A 20,000-nucleotide genomic window follows, 5' to 3' on the forward strand; every position below is an offset into this window, starting at 1 on the left:
CAGTTAAAAGTTATATATTCAAGTTACATATTTAAACACATAGATAAATAATTATTGTGGATTTGGGTGCATGTAAAGAGGTAATACTAGAGTAAAATAAAAGTATGCCAGTTTTGTAATGAGTAAGAGAAAATGGGTGATAGTTTAGTATTTAGACAGACAGGGAAACAATTATTATCATGACCTGTGTTTGGTAGTTAGGTGTGAAGAGGTAGTACAAAAATAGAAAGGTGACGTAATTTTTGTGATGGGTTTAGAGTGAAAGGATTTAGATTATATATTTCGAATCAGATAAACATTTATTAAGTTATACATTTAGACACATAGGTAAGTAATTATGAAGTGTGTGTCTAGGTGTGAAACGTGTAGAAAAGTAAACCAAACGTAGACAAATAAGGAAAACTGCAAGAATTTAAGTTATCAGACCTACACGAGGGTATCTTCGTGATGGTTAACGTATAGATGTTGTGAAAGGAAAATGGTTTGAATATGGTATGTAAAAAACTGAGAAATGGTGAGAAGCGAACAAATAGACAGACAGACAGGTGAACGCCAGGAACACTAAAAGAACAGTTGACAGTTAGTTAGACAGACAAAATGATAGAATAAACCAAGACTAATAAATAAAAAAGACACAGACACGTACAGAAATGAAATGAAAAAAGGTAACACATACAGATAGACAGACAAACAGACAAGCAATCACAGAGAGAAAGAGAAGAGAATAAAGAACACACACACACACACACACACACACACACACACACACACACACACACACACACACACACCCGGTAGCTCAGTGGCTTCACAAGCCAGAGGACCGGAGTTCGATTCCCCGGCTGGGTGGAGATATTTGGGTGTGTCTCCTTTGACGTGTAGGTGGTGTTCACCTAGCAGTGAGTAGGTACGGGATGTAAATCGAGGAGTTGTGACCTTGTTGTCCCGGTGTGTGGTGTGTGCCTGGTCTCAGGCCTATCCCAAGATCGGAAATAATGAGCTCTGAGCTCGTTCCGTAGGGTAACGTCTGGCTGTCTCGTCAGAGACTGCACCAGATCAAACAGTGAAACACACACACACACACACACACACACACACACACACACACACACACACACACACACACCGCGTTATGTAGTGGTTAGCACGCTCGACTCACAATCGAGAGGGCCGGCTTCGAGTCCCGGGAAGCGGCGAGGCAAATGGGCGCGGCTGTTAATGTGTGGGGTGTGTTGACCTAGCAGTAAATAGGTAGGGGATGTAACTGGAGGGGTTGTGGCCTCGCTGTCCCGGTGTGTGGAGTGTGTTGTGGTCTCAGTCCTACCCGAAGATCGGTCTATGAGCTCTGAGCTCGCTCCCTAATGGGGAAGACTGGCTGGCTGACCAGCAGATGACCGAGGTGAATCACACACACACACACACACACACACACACACACACACACACACACACACACACACACACATCCAAACCCTCCCACGCACACACACACACACACACACACACACACACACACACAGTTTGGATATGATATGTAAAGGACTGAGAAAGTGAAAGAAGCGAGCAAATAGACAGACAAACAGACAAACACCAGAAACACTAACACAAGAATAGACAGTTAGATAGACAGACAGACAAAATGACGAACAGAAGAAAAAAACAGATTAATAAATGTAAGAAACACAGACATACAGAAATGGATAAGAAGAAGAAGAAGAAGAAGAAGAAGAAGAAGAAGAAGAAGAAGCAGCAGCAACATAGAGATACAGACAGACAGACAGACGGACAAACAATCACAAAGAGAAAGAGAAGAGGGAAAAAATAACTCACACACACACACACACACACACACACACACACACACACACACACACACACACACACACTCACCTCTCCCTTTCCTTGGCTCTACCACTGGGGCGTGAATCAATACTGAGTCCCCGAAGTGAAGAAGACCGTCAGGACATACCGAGACTGTACCCTGAGTAAGTGGTGAGTCAGTGGTGAGTGGTGAATAAGTGGTGAATAAGTGGTGAGTGAGTAAGTGGTGAATAAGTGATGAGTGGTAAGTGGTGAGTGAGTAGTGAGTGAGTGGTGAGTAAGTCGTGAGTGAGTGAGTGGTGAGCAAGTCGTGAGTGAGTGAGTGAGTAAGTGGTGAGTGGTGAGTGAGTGGTGAGTGAATGGTGAGTGAGTGAGTGAGTGAATGAGTGAGTGAATGAGTGAGTGAGTGAGTGGTGAATAAGTGAATGATGAATAGTGGATAGTGGTGAGGTAGTGGTGATGGGTAAGTGGTGATGACAGATGAGTAATGAATGGTAATGGTGAAGGAGTGGTTAATGAATAAAGTGATGAATAACATGAATAAATCACATACATGATACATTTTACGGGTATAAAATTATTCTATTACTACAATCTTTATTATTATTATTATTATTATTATCATTATTATTATTATTTCATTTATTTATTTTTTCTTAGTCTCATTGTTTTTATCTTTAGAAAATGCGACAAACTATTTTCTGAGAAGCACACACACACACACACACACACACACACACACACACACACACACACACACACACACACACACACAACATAATAACAATAAATAAACATTCATTACTATCATTGTCATCACTAGTATATATACATCTTCCTTCTCCTCTTTCTTCTCTTCCTTCTTTTTCTCCTCCTCCTCCTCCTCCTCCTCCTCCTCCTCCTCCTCTTTTATTAACTCTTCCTACTTCCTTTTCTCCATTCCTCCATTTCTTCCTCTCTAAGTTTTCTCTTTTTTTTTTTTTTTAGCAGACTCTTTTTCAATCACTCCACAGTCCTTCTCTCCTCCTTCCCCTCCTCCTCTTCACTCACTTTTCCTATCTCTTTTCCTCCTTTCCTTCCTTCATTCCCTCCTTCCTTCCTGTCTTCTCCAGTCCTCTCCTAAACAGACTCCTCTTCAATCACTTGTCCTCCTCCTCCTCGTCGTCGTCGTCCTCCTCCTCCTCCTCCTCCTCCTCCTCCTCCTCCTCCTCCTCCTCACCTCCTCCAGAAGAGCCGCGTGAAGTTCCCAGAAATTTCTCTCAACACTTTTTCTGCTCTCTAATGATTTCCTCATCGCCTGGAAAAGAAAAAAGAAAATATTTGTCATTATCATTATCACCATTATTATTATTATCATTGGTAGTGGTAGTAGTAGTAGTAGTAGTAGTAGTAGTAGTAGTAGTAGTAGTAGTAGCAGTAGTAGTAAGGCATTAGGAGTGTTATTAGTAACACGTGAAGGGCAGACCACTATCTAGATTCAAGAACATCCAGGTGTCCGTCAGTGTGTATCGAGTCACCGAAACAATGACAAGCCCTCCGCCACACCTCGGGACGCCGCCAGCCAGTGGGGAGGGAACCCAGACCCCGCCAGGCTCCACCGTAAGGGAGAGGTTTATGGCTTGTGCCTGTAGCGATCGTGACGAGAGCACTACACTATAGCCTGCACTCCTCAGTCTCACACACTTCCATTCCCCATTTCTTCCTCCTGTTGATGAAGCATGTACACCTACACTTCAGGTGGAAAACAGCTGGAAGTGCCCGGAAAACACTAAACATTGAGTGAAATACTGACGAGGGAATGTCTCCATGCCGTCACGGTGGGCGGTGGGTGCTGTGAACGGGCTATACTAACCATCATCTTATTTGAGGGTTTTGGTGGTTATTCATATATTTCCAAGGTTGGTTCAGGCTTTGGTTCAGTCTCTGAGTCTGGAAACACAGGGAGTTGAGCCAAACACTGGTGTCCAGAGCGGGAGGGAAGCAGTGAGGACGTGTGTCTGTGGGTGTGTTTTTACGTAACATACACCATTTTGAAAATCGAGAGAAGAAAGAAGACGCCCAGACTGGAATGCACTACATTTTCTGACGTATGAAAATATTTAACAAAGACCCAAATTATAAAAACACAATCAGGTCCAGTGTTATCAGAGAGAAGTCCAAGAAACAGTGTGTAACTTTCACCAACGGCGCCACAAAAACACCAAAATGTCGAGATGCAAAACGCAGCCAGTCTGAATCATGTTACATTTTCTAAATAAGAAAAACTTTTACTTTCCACCTAAATAAAGAAAACACAAGTTCTTCGCTGTATAAGAAAAATTTTATATTTTGACATTATAAGAATTTTGAAATGCGAATACTATGGCTAAATGTGACTGGATCTTCTTACTTGGGTCATGGTTTTTCATATTTTTGAAGGCTTGTGTCAAACACCAAAACAATCGTAGGTGTGCTAATTACAAGAAATTTTACAATTTATAAATTGATTTTAATGTCATTCTTTTCGATAAACAAAAACACAGCTAGACTCGATTTTATTATGCACTAAAACTTTCTTTACTTTGCAAACAATAAATCACACATCAAAACAATGCCAACTCCATTAATAAAGAACAACAAAATTTACTTTGGCGCCCAGATTTTGTTTCTAAACTTTTGTTCGGGAATTCCACCCCCTTCTCCGCCCTCACACACCACCCCTCCCTCCCACCACCACCTCCACCTCCTCCACCTCCTCCACCTACACCCAGAGCCATGAAAACCCCCAGAAACACACGGAAAGGCAGAAAATCACCCTTAATGTGTCCCATGGAATTGTTACGGTACCAGTTACTGCGGTGGGGCGGGCGCCGGGGCGGGATCTGGAGCAGGCTGTGTCTGGGTGCCGAGGAAACCATGGTGTGGTGTGGTGTGGTGTGGTGTGGTGGTGGTATGTGCTGTGGTATGATATGGTGTGGTGCTGACACTACACTGGCAAAAAGTCAACTGTCCTGTGTGTGTGTGTGTGTGTGTGTGTGTGTGTGTTCACCATGGTCGCCTGCTAGTTACTCAGCCTGCCTTTCTCCTACGGAAGGTGCTCAGAGCTCAGGGCAGGCTTAGTCAGCTCTAGGTATAACTCTTGTTTGAACTTTTAGACTACCACGTGTGTGTGTGTGTGTGTGTGTGTGTGTGTGTGTGTGTGGCGATGAGAGACGAGTGACAGCCAGTGGTACTTAACCCTTTAACTACCACTACGTAGTCTTCCTACTACTCCTTTTATCCTTCATTCCTATCTCTCTTTCTTTCGGTTCTGTCATCCTCTACACATCCTCCTCCTCCTCCTCCTGAAGAAACACGAGGCAGTGGGGCAGGTTTACCAAGTGGCTTTTTCAGGACATTGTGGTGAGTAGCTCTTATTTTTTCCCCTTCTCTGTGGTTACCTGCGCGCGTGGCTGCTACAGGTAACACGAGCCTTTAGGGGCATTTGCCAACATTTCTCAAGGTTCATTAGGTTGTATTGTATAGTTTATCACAGGTTTTTGAGGATTGGTAAAGCTGAATATGTAAAAGAAAGATATTAATGGTATTTCTCTATAGGTAAGAATGTGTTGAGAGCGTATTTTATGGTGTATTAATTAAGTGTTGTCGAGAATAGGTTAGGTGAAGCTAAATATGGAAAGGAAAGGTACTAATGGTATTTCTCTATAGTTAAGATTGTGTTGAGTGCGTATTTCATAGTGTATTAGTTAAGTATTGTCGAGAATACGTTAGGTTAGGTTAAATATGCAAATAATAGGTACTAATGGTATTCCAAGTATGTTAAGTGTATATTCTATTGGTGTATTAGTGAGAGTTTCTCGCAAGAAGGTTAGATCAAGTATGTGACTGAAATACCGAAAAGAAACAGTTAGTAGCATTCCTGTACAGGTGAAGAGAGCAATTAAGGACAGGTATATATCCTTCCCAGAAGCCAATGAGCCTTGCATAGTTCACCAGTTAAGGTTTTCAAGAATTTGAGATAAGCGCTTGCGTTTGTCACACCTGTCCAGTCTTAGGTTTTTGACGTAAGTCTTAAGGAATTTCTATGATTTTCAACTCTTACGGCGTAAATTGAAAAACTTAGCCTTTTTCTTTGCATATGATGTTTTTTTTTTTGTTTTACACTTTCAAATAAACTTCCTTTTTCAAGTGTTTTATATATATATATATATATATATATATATATATATATATATATATATATATATATATATATATATATATATATATATATATGACAGGTTTCCCAACACATCGGGATGTGGCACACTGGCACTGTACTTCCTTCCGTTCTTGGCAGTGATGAAGGGTCTTTTTTCACTTCACGCTCCAGCAGTTTGTCAGTCCCTGGGTGTGTCTTCCTTTTCTCAGCGTTGAATTACCAGTTTATACACAAACTTATGGTCTCTAACGCATAATCCTACGACAAGACAGCACAGTAGCTTGACAGGTGTGCGTCTCTGTGATTACCTGGGTGACTGCGACATGGAGCAAGTCACAACACTAAAGACACGCTGTAGAATCACTTAGAGGATTTACAAGAAAGAGAAGGCAAAGATAGACTATAATATCCAATTCCTAGATAGTGTTTTGGTTTAAGGAGGTTGTAACACTAATACCAAATGTTTTAGAGCACTTTTGTGTTGAGAAATAACTGACGTGTATTAATGGAACAGTTACGTTAAGAAATAGATGAAATAGATACTGAAAACTCCATGAATTAACATATAGAGAATAAGAATACGACAAAAAAGGTAGAAAACAATGAAAATTAATAGAAATATCGGATAGAACATTAAAGATCAAGGGAAAAATGAAGGATATGAAAATTATCGTACAGAAAACAGAAATGTTTAAGTTTACCATGAAACACACAATTCACTCAAAGAAAACGGGATAGGCACAAACTGACACAAACAGCACGAATATCCGAGTGAACAAAAAGAACATTAAATATCAAGAAACAGAAGAAGAAGAAGAAGAAGAAGAAGAAGAAGAAGAAAAGAAAAAGAAAAAGATGAAGATGATGAAGAAGAAGAAGAGGACGAAAAAAAAAGATGAAGAAAAAGAATACTCAGGCCTCCTTAAATAGACCTAAACACACACACACACACACACACACACACACACACACACACACACACACACACACACACATCGTGTAGTGGTTAGCACACTCGGCTCACAACCGAGAAGGTCCGGGTTCCTGGGTTCGAGTCCCGGAAAGCGGCGAGGCTCTTAATGTGTGGGGTGTGTTCACCTAGCAGTAAATAGGTAGGGGATGTAACTGGAGGGGTTGTGGCCTCGCTGTCCCGGTGTGTGGATTGTGTTGTGGTCTCAGTCCTACCCGAAGATCGGTCTATGAGCTCTGAGCTCGCTCCGTAATGGGAAGACTGGCTGGCTGACCAGCAGACGACCGTGATGAATCACACACACACACACACACACACACACACACACACACACACACACACACACACACACACACACACACACACACACACACACACACACACACACACACCTGTCTACCTTCTGGGCCTCACCTTACCTGTCCACCACGTGTTTAATTAACCTTGGTGTTATTCAGGTAGGCACGTGACCTCAGGCGGGACAGTGCCACCTAGTCACCTGCCTGCCTCGCCCTTACCTGCGTGGGGCCACTGTGATAACTGTACCTGTGTTAGTTTTACCTGGAGGGCTGGTGGTGGTAGTGGTGGTGGTGGTTATATGTTGTAGTAGTAGTAGTGGTAGTAGTAGTAGTAGTACTAGTAGCAGGTGTTGTTGTTGTTGTTGATGTTGCTACTACTACTTCTACTACTACTACTACTACTACTACTACTACTACTACTACTACTACTACTACTACTACTACTAATAATAATAATAATAATAATAATAATAATAATAATAATAAAAATAATAATAATAATGATAATAATAATAACAGCAACAACAACAACAATAACAACAATAATAGTAATAATGATATGGCAAAAATAGACAAATAGATACAAACATAGATAAACAGAGAGAGAGAGAGAGAGAGAGAGAGAGAGAGAGAGAGAGTGGTGAGTGGCCGTCCTTCATAATGTCCTTTGAAGTGCGACATAAGAGAGGGAGAGGGAGAGGGAGAGGGAGAGGGAGAAGGAGAGGGAGAGGAGGAGAGGATGAATCTAAAAATAAAGCGAGAATGAGGAAACACAGTGAAAGAGAGAAAGAATCTGAGTGAGCGAATGAACGAGAGAGAGAGAGAGAGAGAGAGAGAGAGAGAGAGAGAGAGAGAGAGAGAGAGAGAGAGAGAACACAGGTAGATAGACACACACACACACACACACACACATACACACACACACACACACACACACACACACACACAGGATATACTGGAAGGACAACAACATTCTAAAGGAAAAAATGGACGAGGAAAAAAGAATATATTGCTTATCTCGCTACAGTTAATTCTAACGAACCTGAGAGAGAGAGAGAGAGAGAGAGAGAGAGAGAGAGAGAGAGAGAGAGAGAGAGAGAGAGAGAGAGAGAGAAGGTAGAGTGGCCTTAAAATATTACTTGGTATTCGTTCATTTTTATTTACGTAAAGAGATAAAATTCATGTTTGATTAAATATATTGTTTACTCACGCTCTCATATTTGTCTTTTTATTACAGTTTATCTTGCCTTTTATTTATTTTATTTATTTTCTAACTACTACTACTACTACTACTACTACTACTACCACCACTACTACCACCACCACCACCACCGCTACGCTTTACTGTAAATCATTACTGTTGTTGTTAGTGGCAGTGTTTCATTTGTCTATTTTTGTTGCCATGTTATATAAGATTTCTTCAACTAATTCTTTTTATACCACTTTTTTCTTGCATTTTTATCATTGTTATTATTTTTTCTCTCTTTTTTTCTTTATTCATTCTATTATTTTTTTATTGGTAAAGGAACGCAAGATAACATTCACGATCCAATATTCTTGCATCATTAATTACTTTTTTTCTTTTTCCTCCTGTTTCCCTTCGTCACGTGATGTTTCCTTAGTATTCTGTGTATTTATTAGTATCTATTTATTAGTTTTCCTGTTTTTTAACCCCTTCAGTACTGAGACGCTTTTTTTTACCTTGAGTTTTGCGTACAATTAGACCATTTTATTGACATCAGGAAAGGTCTATGAAGGTCAGAAGATTAATGGCCAGAGTCTTCACTATTTTAATCACTGGGACACATTTTTACCTTGAGTTTTGCGTACAATTAGACCATTTTATTGACATCAGGAAGGGTCTATGGAGGTCAGAAGATTAATGGCCACAGTGTTCACTATTCAAATCTCCGCATGAGTTTCTGAAGCTGTATAAAGTGACCAAATAGTAAGCAGAGTGGATATGGAAACGCGTCCCGGTACTGAAGGGGTTAATTAAGGTATATAGATGTCTTGTCAATGTTAAAGGAACGTTTCTCGAGTCACGTGTTGATGTTTGTAAGACTTAAGATGGAAATATTTGTATGAATTGTTGCTGTTCTATTACTACTGCTACTATTACTACTACTACTATTACTATGCTTGCTACTACTACTACTACTACTACTACTATTACTACCATCACTACTACCACTACGATAATGATATGAAAAAGGATAACAAAAGAGATTGTGTTCAGATGAAGTTGATGAATTGGAAGAGAAATTAAGTCGAATAAAAAAAGGAATTATGAATGTGATGAATGAAGGAAAGAAAATAAATAACGGAACAGTATGAATGAATATGAATAAGGGAATGAAAGAAAGGGAGGGAAACATTTGTGAGAGAGAAATAAAAGTGATATGAATGAAAGGGAAAATGAGCGAAGAAAGTGAGATAAAGAATGGATGAAGAATGATGATAAGGATGATGATAATGATGATAATAATGATCGAGAAATAAAATCATAGCAGGATTGTGAAAGAATGGTGTAGGATAAGAAATGAAAAGATAAGAAAAATAAGTAGAAATGACAAAATAATGAAATATATGGGAAAAAAGTAAAAAGAATGAAAATAATGAAAGAATAAGGAAAAATAATGAAAAAGTGAAAAATAATGAAAAATAATAAAATAATGAAAAATAAAAACAATGAAAATAAAAATGAAAAATGATGAAAAATAATGAAAAAAATAATGAAAAAACTATTAAACAATATAAAGTAAAAAAATAATGAAAAGAATAATAAAAATAAACAAAATAATGAAAAGATAAAAAATAATGAAAGAATAATGAAAAAATAATGAAGAAAGAAAATCAAAATAAAAAGAAAGAAAATGAAGAACGAAAAAAATAAAAGGAAAGGAGAAAGAAAGAAAAGACAACAACTAAAATAATAATAATAATAATAATAATAATAATAATAATAATAATAATACCAGAATTGTGAAAGAATGCTGCAGAAACTAGAGAGAGAGAGAGAGAGAGAGAGAGAGAGAGAGAGAGAGAGAGAGAGAGAGAGAGAGAGAGAGAGAGAGAGAAAACAATGAAAGTTACAACGAAGAGAGAGAAAGAAACGAACCGGAAATTGAGAAAGAGAGATAATGACGGAAATGAAAGAAAAATGTGATAATTAATTCATGAGGAAGTGAAAACAAAAGACACACTAAGAAGGTGATTAGGAGAGTAGTAGTAGTAGTAGTAGTAGTAGTAGTAGTAGTAGTAGTAGTAGTAGTAGTAGTAGTAGTAGCAGCAGTGGTGGTGGTGGTGGTGGCAGTGGTGGTGGTGGTGGTGGTGGTGGTGGTGGTGGTGGTGGTGGTGGTGGTGGCAGTGGTGGTGGTGGTGGTGGTGGTGGTGGTGCAGCAGTGGTGGTGGTGGTGGTGGTGGTGGTGGTGGTGGTGGTGGCAGTGGTGGTGGTGGTGGTGGTGGTGGTGGTGGTGGTGGTGGTGGCAGTGGTGGTGGTGGTGGTGGTGGTGGTGGTGGTGGCAGCAGGTGGTGGTGGTGGTGGTGGTGGTGGTGGTGGTGGTGGTGGTGGTGGTGGTGGTGGTGGTGGTGGTGGTGGTGGTGGTGGTGGTGGTGGTGGTGGTGGTGGTGGTGGTGGTGGTGGTGGTGGTGGTGGTGGTGGTGGTGGTGGTGGTAGTGGTGGTGGTAGTAGTGTAGTAGTAGTGGTAGTGGTGGTGTGGTAGTGGTGGTGATGTGGTAGTACTACTACTACTACTACTACTACTACTACTACTACTAGTAACAATAATAGCAAAGGTTATCTATTTATTTATGATTTTCTTTTAACATTTAACGAGAGAAAAACAAGATTGAGGTTTGGAAAAAAAAAGAACAGGTTATGATAAACTCTCACTCTCTCACTCACTCTCACTCTCTCTCTCTCTCTCTCTCTCTCTCTCTCTCTCTCTCTCTCTCTCTCTCTTTGTCACTGTTAACTCACTTCCTGTCTTGTTTTTCTTTTTTAATTCGTGTCTGTCTGTCTGTCTGTCTGTCTGTCTGTCTGTCTGTCTATCTGTCTGTCTATCTGTCCGTCTGTCTGTCTATTTGTCTGTCTATGTATCTGTCTTTCTGTCTGTTTATCTGTTAATTCATAAGCCTTTTTAATATACACTCTTTCTGTCTGTTTGTCTGTCTGTCTGTCTGTCTATAACCCCTCCCCTATCTCTCTCACATTGCCCTCCTCCCGTACCCTCTCTCTCTCTCCTAGCACCACGCCCACCAGCACCTTATCAGCACCTAAACGCACGCCCGCGCCAGCTGCTTAACATATGCACGGGGGAGCCAGCCAGCCACGCCCCGCACCTCCCGCGCCAAGGCCATGCAAAGGTGGTGAGGGAGGGGCGGCGTGGGGCACCTTGATAGGGCAAGAGGCGGCGGGCCACTGGTGAACTTACACGCTATTGGATGCTGCCTCAGATTCTCAAAGATGCATTACCCACTGCACGTTTTGGAATTTATTGAATGGTGCAAAAAAAAAGGCGATATTTATGACTTTACGATGCGGATTGTGAGATTAAAAGAATATTTGTGATTTTTTTCTTTTGTTTTCTTAATTTGTTTGATCAGTTTTCCTGGTTTGGTGGAGGGAAAATGTTTAATAATATATTCGTAAAGATGTATTTTGGTTCATCCCACGTATTTGAACTTATTGAATGGTGAAAAAAAAAAAAAAAAGGCGAGATGATATTTAAGACCTTGCGATGCGGATTGTAAGATTAAAAGAATGTTTGTGGTTTTGTGCTTCGTTTTCTTAATTTGTTTGATCAGTTTTCCTGGTTTTGGTGGAAGGAAAATATTTAGTAATAGATTCGTAAAGGTTTTGATTTGTAAAGGTGTGTGGCGTCTGATTCCCAAAGATGTGTCACCCATCCCACGTATTTGAACTTGTTGGATGATGCAAAAAAAATAAATAGATAAATAAATAAAATAAACAAATTAATAAATAAATAGATAAGATATAAAAAAGATGGGAAATAAGATGGAAATAAGATAAAAATAAAACAAAAATAAAAATAAAATAAAAAAGGGATGGAAAATAAGATAAAAAGATAAAACTAAGATAAAGATCAAGAAAAAAGAAAAAAAAAGATAAAAAAAAGCAGGCACTGTATTGTTTTAAGGGTGAGAAGCATGAAAATAAGAGGAAATGCATTATTTTAAGGAAGGAAAGCATGGGAGTAAAGAGAATGTTAGAAAAATGAAAGAAAACACCAATTTCCGTCACATCAGTAAAAAAAAAGAGCTATTTTAGAGATTAGAAGCATTATAAAAAAAAAGAGGAATTACATCATTTTAAGGAAGGAAAGCGTGAGAGTAAAGAGAATGTTAGAAAAATGAGAGAAAACATCAATTTCCGTCACATCAGTCAAAAAAAGAGCTATTTTAGAGATTAGAAGCATGAAAGATAAGAGGAATTGCATCATTTTAAGGAAGGAAAGCATGGGAGTAAAGAGAATGTTAGAAAAATGAAAGAAAACATCAATTTCCGTCACATCAGTCAGGTCATCACAAGCAGCTGTTAACTCCTGTCATAGAAAAACTGGTGTTAGAACTTTCTTTTACTAATTCTATTCTACAAATTAGTCTGAGGTTGTTTTGTTCTAGATATGAAAAAGGTCTGTTATCTCTCTCTCTCTCTCTCTCTCTCTCTCTCTCTTTTATTGATACCATGTGGGCTTTTTCACGGGAATTTATCGGGTAAAGGGGATACTTTTTGTGGTACCTCCTATCTCAAAGCCCACCCGCTAGGAAACCGTTGCCCCGAGTGAGGAAGCCCAACCTACACTCGGACCGTGGACAGGATTCGAACCCGTGCGCTTGGAGACCCCTCGGACCCCAAAGCACGCATGGTTATACTCTCTCTCTCTCTCTCTCTCTCTCTCTCTCTCTCTCTCTGTAATTAATTTCCGCATTTCGCAGAGTTATTCCCTATTCCTTTGCTTTAAATCCTCTAAACACGCAATAAAAACCATTAACATCTTCATTACTTTGTCTATCTCTGTCAATTTTACTCTAAGATTGTTTGTTCTAGCTGTGATAAGGAATTGTTCTCTCTCTCTCTCTCTCTCTCTCTCTCTCTCTCTCTCTCTCTCTCTCTCTCTCTCTCTCTCTCTCTCTCACACACACACACACACACACAGAAACACAATTAATATCTCCATTACAATGTTTATCTCTGTCATTTAGTCCAGTTTGCAAGGTCTGTCTAGATGGAAGTCTGTTAGCTGTTTCTCTGTCGTATTTTTCCTCCTTTTGCTAAGCTCTTCACTATTCATGTACTTTAGATCCACTACACACACACAGAAATATAATAAGTATCTCCATTACTAAGTTTTATTTGTCATTTAGTCTTGTTTGGTCTAGCTAGGATGGAAGTCTGTTATCTCTCTCTCTCTCTCTCTCTCTCTCTCTCTCTCTCTCTCTCTCTCTCTCTCTCTACCACCCCTAAAAAACACACAATAAATCTTTCCCTTTTTCTTGAACTCTTAACACAGGCTAGGCTAACCACACCCCTGAGGCCACAAAGATCAAGATCAAGACTAACCTTACCCTACCTTACCCTCTCTCTCTTCCGTCAGCCCCCAGTGAAATGACCCCTGTTTGTGACCTTTTCCCCTTCTAATAGGTAGTTTTTAAGGGGCGGTGTTAATCTCAAGGGAAGTCTTAAATTATCCCACCTATTATCTCTGTTATTGGTTGAAATGGCAGCGGTGGACAATTAGGATCTGTGAAGGTTAAGTTTCGCCCCACCAGGAGGTTCGCCCCGCCCCGCCCCACTCCTGCCTCTGTGTCTCCGTTCGTGTTTGGGGAGAAAGATGTTGCAGGAGCGAAATATAACAAACATTCATCACAGCTACGGAACAACACTAAATGAGATAGACATTGTAATGGAGATATTTATGTGTGTGTGTGTGTGTGTGTGTGTGTGTGTGTGTCTCTCTCTCTCTCTCTCTCTCTCTCTCTCTCTCTCTCTCCCCATGAACAGGTAACGTGTCTTGTTTACTCAGGGTTCGCGCCACGCCCTTCCAAACCCTACCATTCTCAAACCAGTGGTCCTTTCGTACCCTCATCCCTGCCTCAACCGCCCCTGTGTTGCCCGTGTCTGGCTGCCTTGCCCTCTGCTCTCCTATACCCGGAACCCTTGATTATCTTGCCCTGTTTACCTGTTCATTGCCTCCACCTGTGTTTCCTGAGTCTGTATTTCATTTCAGTACTTGACAGAGAAACGTTTATGATTCATTGGAGAAAAATAAACGTTTAATGGCAAAGAAACGTTTAGGATTCACCACAAAACAAAAAAAACGTTTAGAATTCAATACAGACAAAGACAAGTTTATATTTCATTAAGGACAAATAAACCTTAATGACAAAGAAACGTTTACGATTTAGCACGTGGCAAAGAAACGTTAATAATTCAATACAGACAAAGAGAAAACGTTTACAGACATAGAGAAAACGTTTACAGACAAAGAGAAAATGTTTACAAAGAGAAAACGTTTATAGACAAAGAGAAACGTTTACAGACAAAGAGAAACGTTTACAGACAAAGAGAAACATTTACAGACAAAGAGAAACGTTTACAATTCAGCACATGACAAAGAAGAAACGTTTATAATGCACTACAAACGACTCACGGACGATTTTATTGAAGTTCTCATGAGTGTTGTTTTGTTTAATAGTATTGACGTGAAGAGAGAGAGAGAGAGAGAGAGAGAGAGAGAGAGAGAGAGAGAGAGAGAGAGAGAGAGAGAGAGAGAGAGAGAGAGAGAGAGAGAGAGAGAAAGTTCAGGTTACAGGATAAGGATCACTGACCACCACCACTACCACCACCACCACTACCACCACCATACACATACGCACGAACTTAATACCCTTCCCCTTCCCTCCCCCTCCCAGCCCCCCGCCGCGTTTCCTGCTCCTGCTCCGCCAGCTCCCAGCCCCCGCAGAGCGCCCAGCCGTGCCCAGGGGAGGGGCTGCGGGGCGCGACCTTCAGGCTAGCGTACCATGACGGGGCACATCCTCCTGGGGCCACCGGGGACTGGGTGACTGGGATACTAGGAGCTGGGGGACTGAGAGACTGTTATACTGGGATACTGGGGGATTTGTGGGGCTGGGTACTGGTATACTGGGGACTAGGATACTGGTGGATTGGGTGCTTCAAATTTGGGGACACTGAGAGGCAGGGACACCAACACTGTAGTGATGAAATACTGGGATACTGGGATACTGGGATATTTGGAAACTGGTATATTGAGAGAGTAAAACAGTAAGAAACTAGAGTACTGGGGCACTTGTGGGCTGGGATACTGGGATACTAGGATACTAGGAAACTAGGATACTGGGATACTGGGATACTAGGATATTGGGATACTGGGATATTTGAAAACTGGGATATTAAGAGAGTAAGACAGTAGGAAATAGAATACTGGGACTCTTGGGGGGGCTGGGATACTGGGTTACTGGGATACTGGGACACTGGGATACTGGGAACACTGAATATCCTAAAAAAAAACTTGTACTAGAACCACAGACACACTATTTGATCTTCTAAAGTACCACTGGAACCATTAAAACCCATTTCAAAACCCCATTTATTTCCACAACACACTCAAACACCACCAGAACCATTAAAACACTCTTATAAACCCCACAAAAGGAATCAAAACCTCCATCAAACCCAAAGAAACCCATTAAAACCCTTTGAGAAAACCATTAACTTCTTCAATACATTTTCAAATACCATCACAACCACCAAAACTTATCAAAAATTCCATTAAACCTCAACAAACCCCTTTAAAAACCTAAAAAGAACATCACTAACACCATTAAATTCCGCTGAAAAACCCATTAGCTTCCATAACACACTCAAATGCCACCAGAACCATCAAAACACCCTTACAAACCCACATAAAGAATTGAAAACCCATTAGACCAAACAAACCCCTTTAAAAAATACAAAACTATTACCAGCACCATTAAAACACCATTGAGAAACCCATTAACCTCCACAACACTCAAACACCACAAGAACCATCAAAACACCCTTACAAACCCACAAAAAGAATTAAAACCCCATCAAACACCTTTAAAAACTATAAAAACTGTCATTAACACCATTTAAACACCATTGAGAAACCCATTAACCTCCACAACACACTCAAATACCACAAAAAACATAAAAATCTCCTTACAAACACACATAAAGAATTGAAAACCCATTAGACCAAACAAACCCCTTTAAAAACTATAAAGCCCATCACTAACACCATTAAAACACCATTGAGAAACCCATTAACCTCCACAACACCCTCAAACACCACAAGAACCATCAAAACACCCTTACAAACCCCACAAAACGATTCAAAACCCAAATAAAAGCCAAAACAAACCCCTTTTATAAACCCCAACACCACCAAATCCTTAATCATGATCTTGGTAACAGTCAAAGCCACAGACACTTGAAAACACGAAGATATAGATAAGACAAGCCACACCCAAGCCAGGTATGAAGTAAGCCCATTCTTAGCTAACCCAGGCTGGAGGAGAGGCTGGTGGAGGTCAACGCTGGACTGGGGTTACGATGTGGAAGGTCACGAAAAGGTCAAAAGGTGAGAGGTGACTCGGGGAAGGCTAGGAGAGAGAGGAGCGAGGGAGAGACAAGGGCGTGGTTATAGAAGGATAGAGAGGGGAGTACGGAGAGGAGGGAAGCTGGAGGGAAGGTAGAGGGAAGGAAGGGAGGAATGGAGGAAAGGAGGAAAAACAGGAAGGGAAAAGTATAATCTCTCTTTTTCATCTCCTGTTACGTTTGATAATGGAAATTTTTTTTTTATTATTTTTTTCTTGTATATATATAACTTTCAGCTCTCTCTCTCTCTCTCTCTCTCTCTCTCTCTCTCTCTCTCTCTCTCTCTCTCTCTCTCGAACGAACGAGACGAACGAGAACTAGATAGATAGAGAGAGAGAGAGAGAGAGAGAGAGAGAGAGAGAGAGAGAGAGAGAGAGAGAGAGAGTGTGTGTGTGTGTGTGTGTGTGTGTGTGTGTGTGTGTGTGTGTGTGTGTGTGTGTGTGTTTCATCAGGAAGAGAGCGTCGCTAGAAGTATTGTTTTGATGTACACGAGCAGGAAATATGAGCATTTTATCGCAGGTGGTGGTGGTGGTGGTGCTGGTGGTGGCCTGAGGGAGTGTCTGGCTGAGGTGAAGGTCGAGGCAGTGTGTGTGTGTGTGTGTGTGTGTGTGTGTGATTCATACAGGTACAAAGATAGACAGACAGATAGATAGATAGATAGACAGATAGATAGATTGAGCTAAACAAATTGACAGATGGGTGATTAAATAGATAGAATGATAGACAAACAGGAAAACAGATAAATAGATAGATAAATAGATAGATAAACAACAAAATAAACAATAACAGAGATCAACATTATACAACAACAACAACAACAACAACAACAACAACAACAGATACACACACCGTTATATCAAATGCAGTATATTATGTTCTCACGCTCCCTATCTCCTCCTCCTCCTCCTCCTCCTCCTCCTCCTCCTCCTCCTCCTCCTGAACAAAAAGTGTAATATAATAAATGTACTCGGATATCCCGCCACAAACAGAACACTAAATCAAAGAGAAAGTTCACTTCGGATACGTTCAGTTCACACACAATAGATTCAGAGCCAAAAACACTGAGAGTCGTAATATCTCGTTACTTTACTGCGAACAGACGGAGGTGGTGGTGGTGGTGGTGGTGGTGGTGGTGGTAGTAAGAATTTAAGAAGGTAATGGTAGTTGTAGAGTTATCAGGCGTAGTAGTAGTAGTAGTAGTAGTAGTAGTAGTGGAAGTAGTAGTAGTAGTAGTAGTAGTAGTAGTAGTAGTAGTAGTAGTAGTAGTAGTGGTGGTGGTGGTGGTGGTAGTAGTAGTTCTCGTAGTAGTAGTAGTGGAAGTAGGTGTAGTTGTAGCACTAGTAGTAGTAGTGGTAGTAATAGTAGTGGTAGTAGTAGTAGTAGTAGTAGTAGTAGTAGTAGTAGTAGTAATAATAATAATAATAATAATAATAATAATAATAATAATAATAATAATAATAATAATAATAATAATAATAATAATAATAATAATAATAATAATAATAATAATAATAGTAATTGTAATAGTAATAGTAATAGTAGAAGTGAACAGTAACAACAATGATAGCAATAACATTAGTAATAAGTAGTAGTAGTAGTAGTAGTAGTAGTAGTAGTAGTAGTAGTAGTAGTAGTAGTAGTAGTAGTAGTAGTAGTAGTAGTTAGCTATTGTCCTAGTTTTATTTAAAGCTCCCCCTCCTTCCCCCTCCATCCTCCTCCTCTCCCCATTAATCCTGCTTCCCACCCCATTAATTCCTCAACCCCTCACACTAACCCTCCTTACCCCATGAGAAATAACCCCCATTTACCCATTTCCCCTTCAAATTCCTCCCCTTGAACCTGTCCCTCCCATCCCTCCCGCTCTCCCCTCACCACCTCCCCTTACCTTCTATCCACCCTCCCCATCAAATTTTTCTACCACACCTTGCCTATTTAGAGACGCAGTTAGTACACACACACACACACACACACACACACACACACACACAGACACACACACACACACACACACACACACAGACACACACGCACGCAACAAAGGATGAAAATGACAATAGGTAAGAAATATGAATAAAAGAAGAATTAACAGTTTCTAAGTCAAATAAGAAAAACAAAAGTGATAAATGAGTGGATGACGTCACTGAAAGAGTTTGTGTTGCGTGTGTGAGGTGATAAAGACAAATGGAGGGAAAGAATACAATGAAATAAAGGAACAAGGGCGAGGAAATGTGGAAAAAAAATGATAAATAATAAAAACATTGTACATTTTTCTATTTTTTTTCTGTCACACACACAAAAAAAAAGAGAATGTGAGGCAAAGAAAACGAAGGAAAAATGGAAGAAAAATGGCAAATCAATAGATAAACAAACACATAAACAAAACACAGATAGAAGAAAGACGAATAGATAAACAAAGAAAACAAAAGCAAATAAACAAACAATAAACAACCACAACTAAAAAAGAAAAATGAAAACAGGAAAAAAATCGAGAAAAAGAAAAAACGAAAATGAAATGAAAACAAAATAAGAGAAAAGAAGTAAAAAGAAAAAGAAAACAATTAAAGAGCATAGATAACCAGGGACAGGTAAACAAGTAAACAGGTAAACAGGTAGACAGATAAAAAGGTAAACAGGTAAACAATTAAACAGATAAACAGGTAAACAAAAGTAAACAGGTAAAATATTAAACAAATAAACACATAAGCGAAAGGTAAACAGAGGTAAACAAGAGTAAACACAGAGTAAATGGTAAACAAAGGCAAACAGGCAAACACAAAAACAAAGGTAAACATACACAAAGGTAAACAGGTGATCACAGGTAAACAAAAACAAACAAAGGTAAACAATAAGCAAAGATAAAAAGATAAACACTGGCAATCAAAGGTAAGCAGAAGTAAACAGATAAACAAAGGTAAACTAAGGCAAAAAGTGAATAGGTAAGCAGGTAAACAATAATAAACAAAAGTAAACAAAGATAAAACAAAGATAAACACAGGCAAACAAAGGCAAATTAAGGTAAACACATGCAAGCAAAGATAAACACAAGGAAAGAAAGGTAAGCAC

The 20,000-nt window shown here is 39.9% G+C and overlaps 1 protein-coding gene across 2 annotated transcripts in view; it reads right to left on the minus strand.

Moving 5' to 3' along the window:
• The window catches only part of LOC123512227, a 64,371-nt gene that overhangs the window by 5,690 nt on the left and 38,681 nt on the right, over positions 1 to 20,000 (minus strand). The window contains exons 1-3 of one of the 2 annotated variants that reach the window (XM_045268495.1): positions 4,648 to 4,837; positions 3,041 to 3,118; positions 1,891 to 1,981 (exon numbers count right to left, since the gene is read on the minus strand). In XM_045268495.1, the coding sequence (XP_045124430.1) occupies positions 1,891 to 1,981; positions 3,041 to 3,115 (166 nt within the window). In that variant the 5' untranslated portion in view covers positions 3,116 to 3,118; positions 4,648 to 4,837. Of the gene's footprint in view, positions 1 to 1,890; positions 1,982 to 3,040; positions 3,119 to 4,647; positions 4,838 to 20,000 lie in introns of those variants that run through there. The other variant, XM_045268488.1, reaches the window with a different exon arrangement.

This window comes from Portunus trituberculatus, chromosome 4 (genome assembly GCF_017591435.1).
Source record: "Portunus trituberculatus isolate SZX2019 chromosome 4, ASM1759143v1, whole genome shotgun sequence".
Classification (NCBI taxonomy): domain Eukaryota; kingdom Metazoa; phylum Arthropoda; class Malacostraca; order Decapoda; family Portunidae; genus Portunus; species Portunus trituberculatus.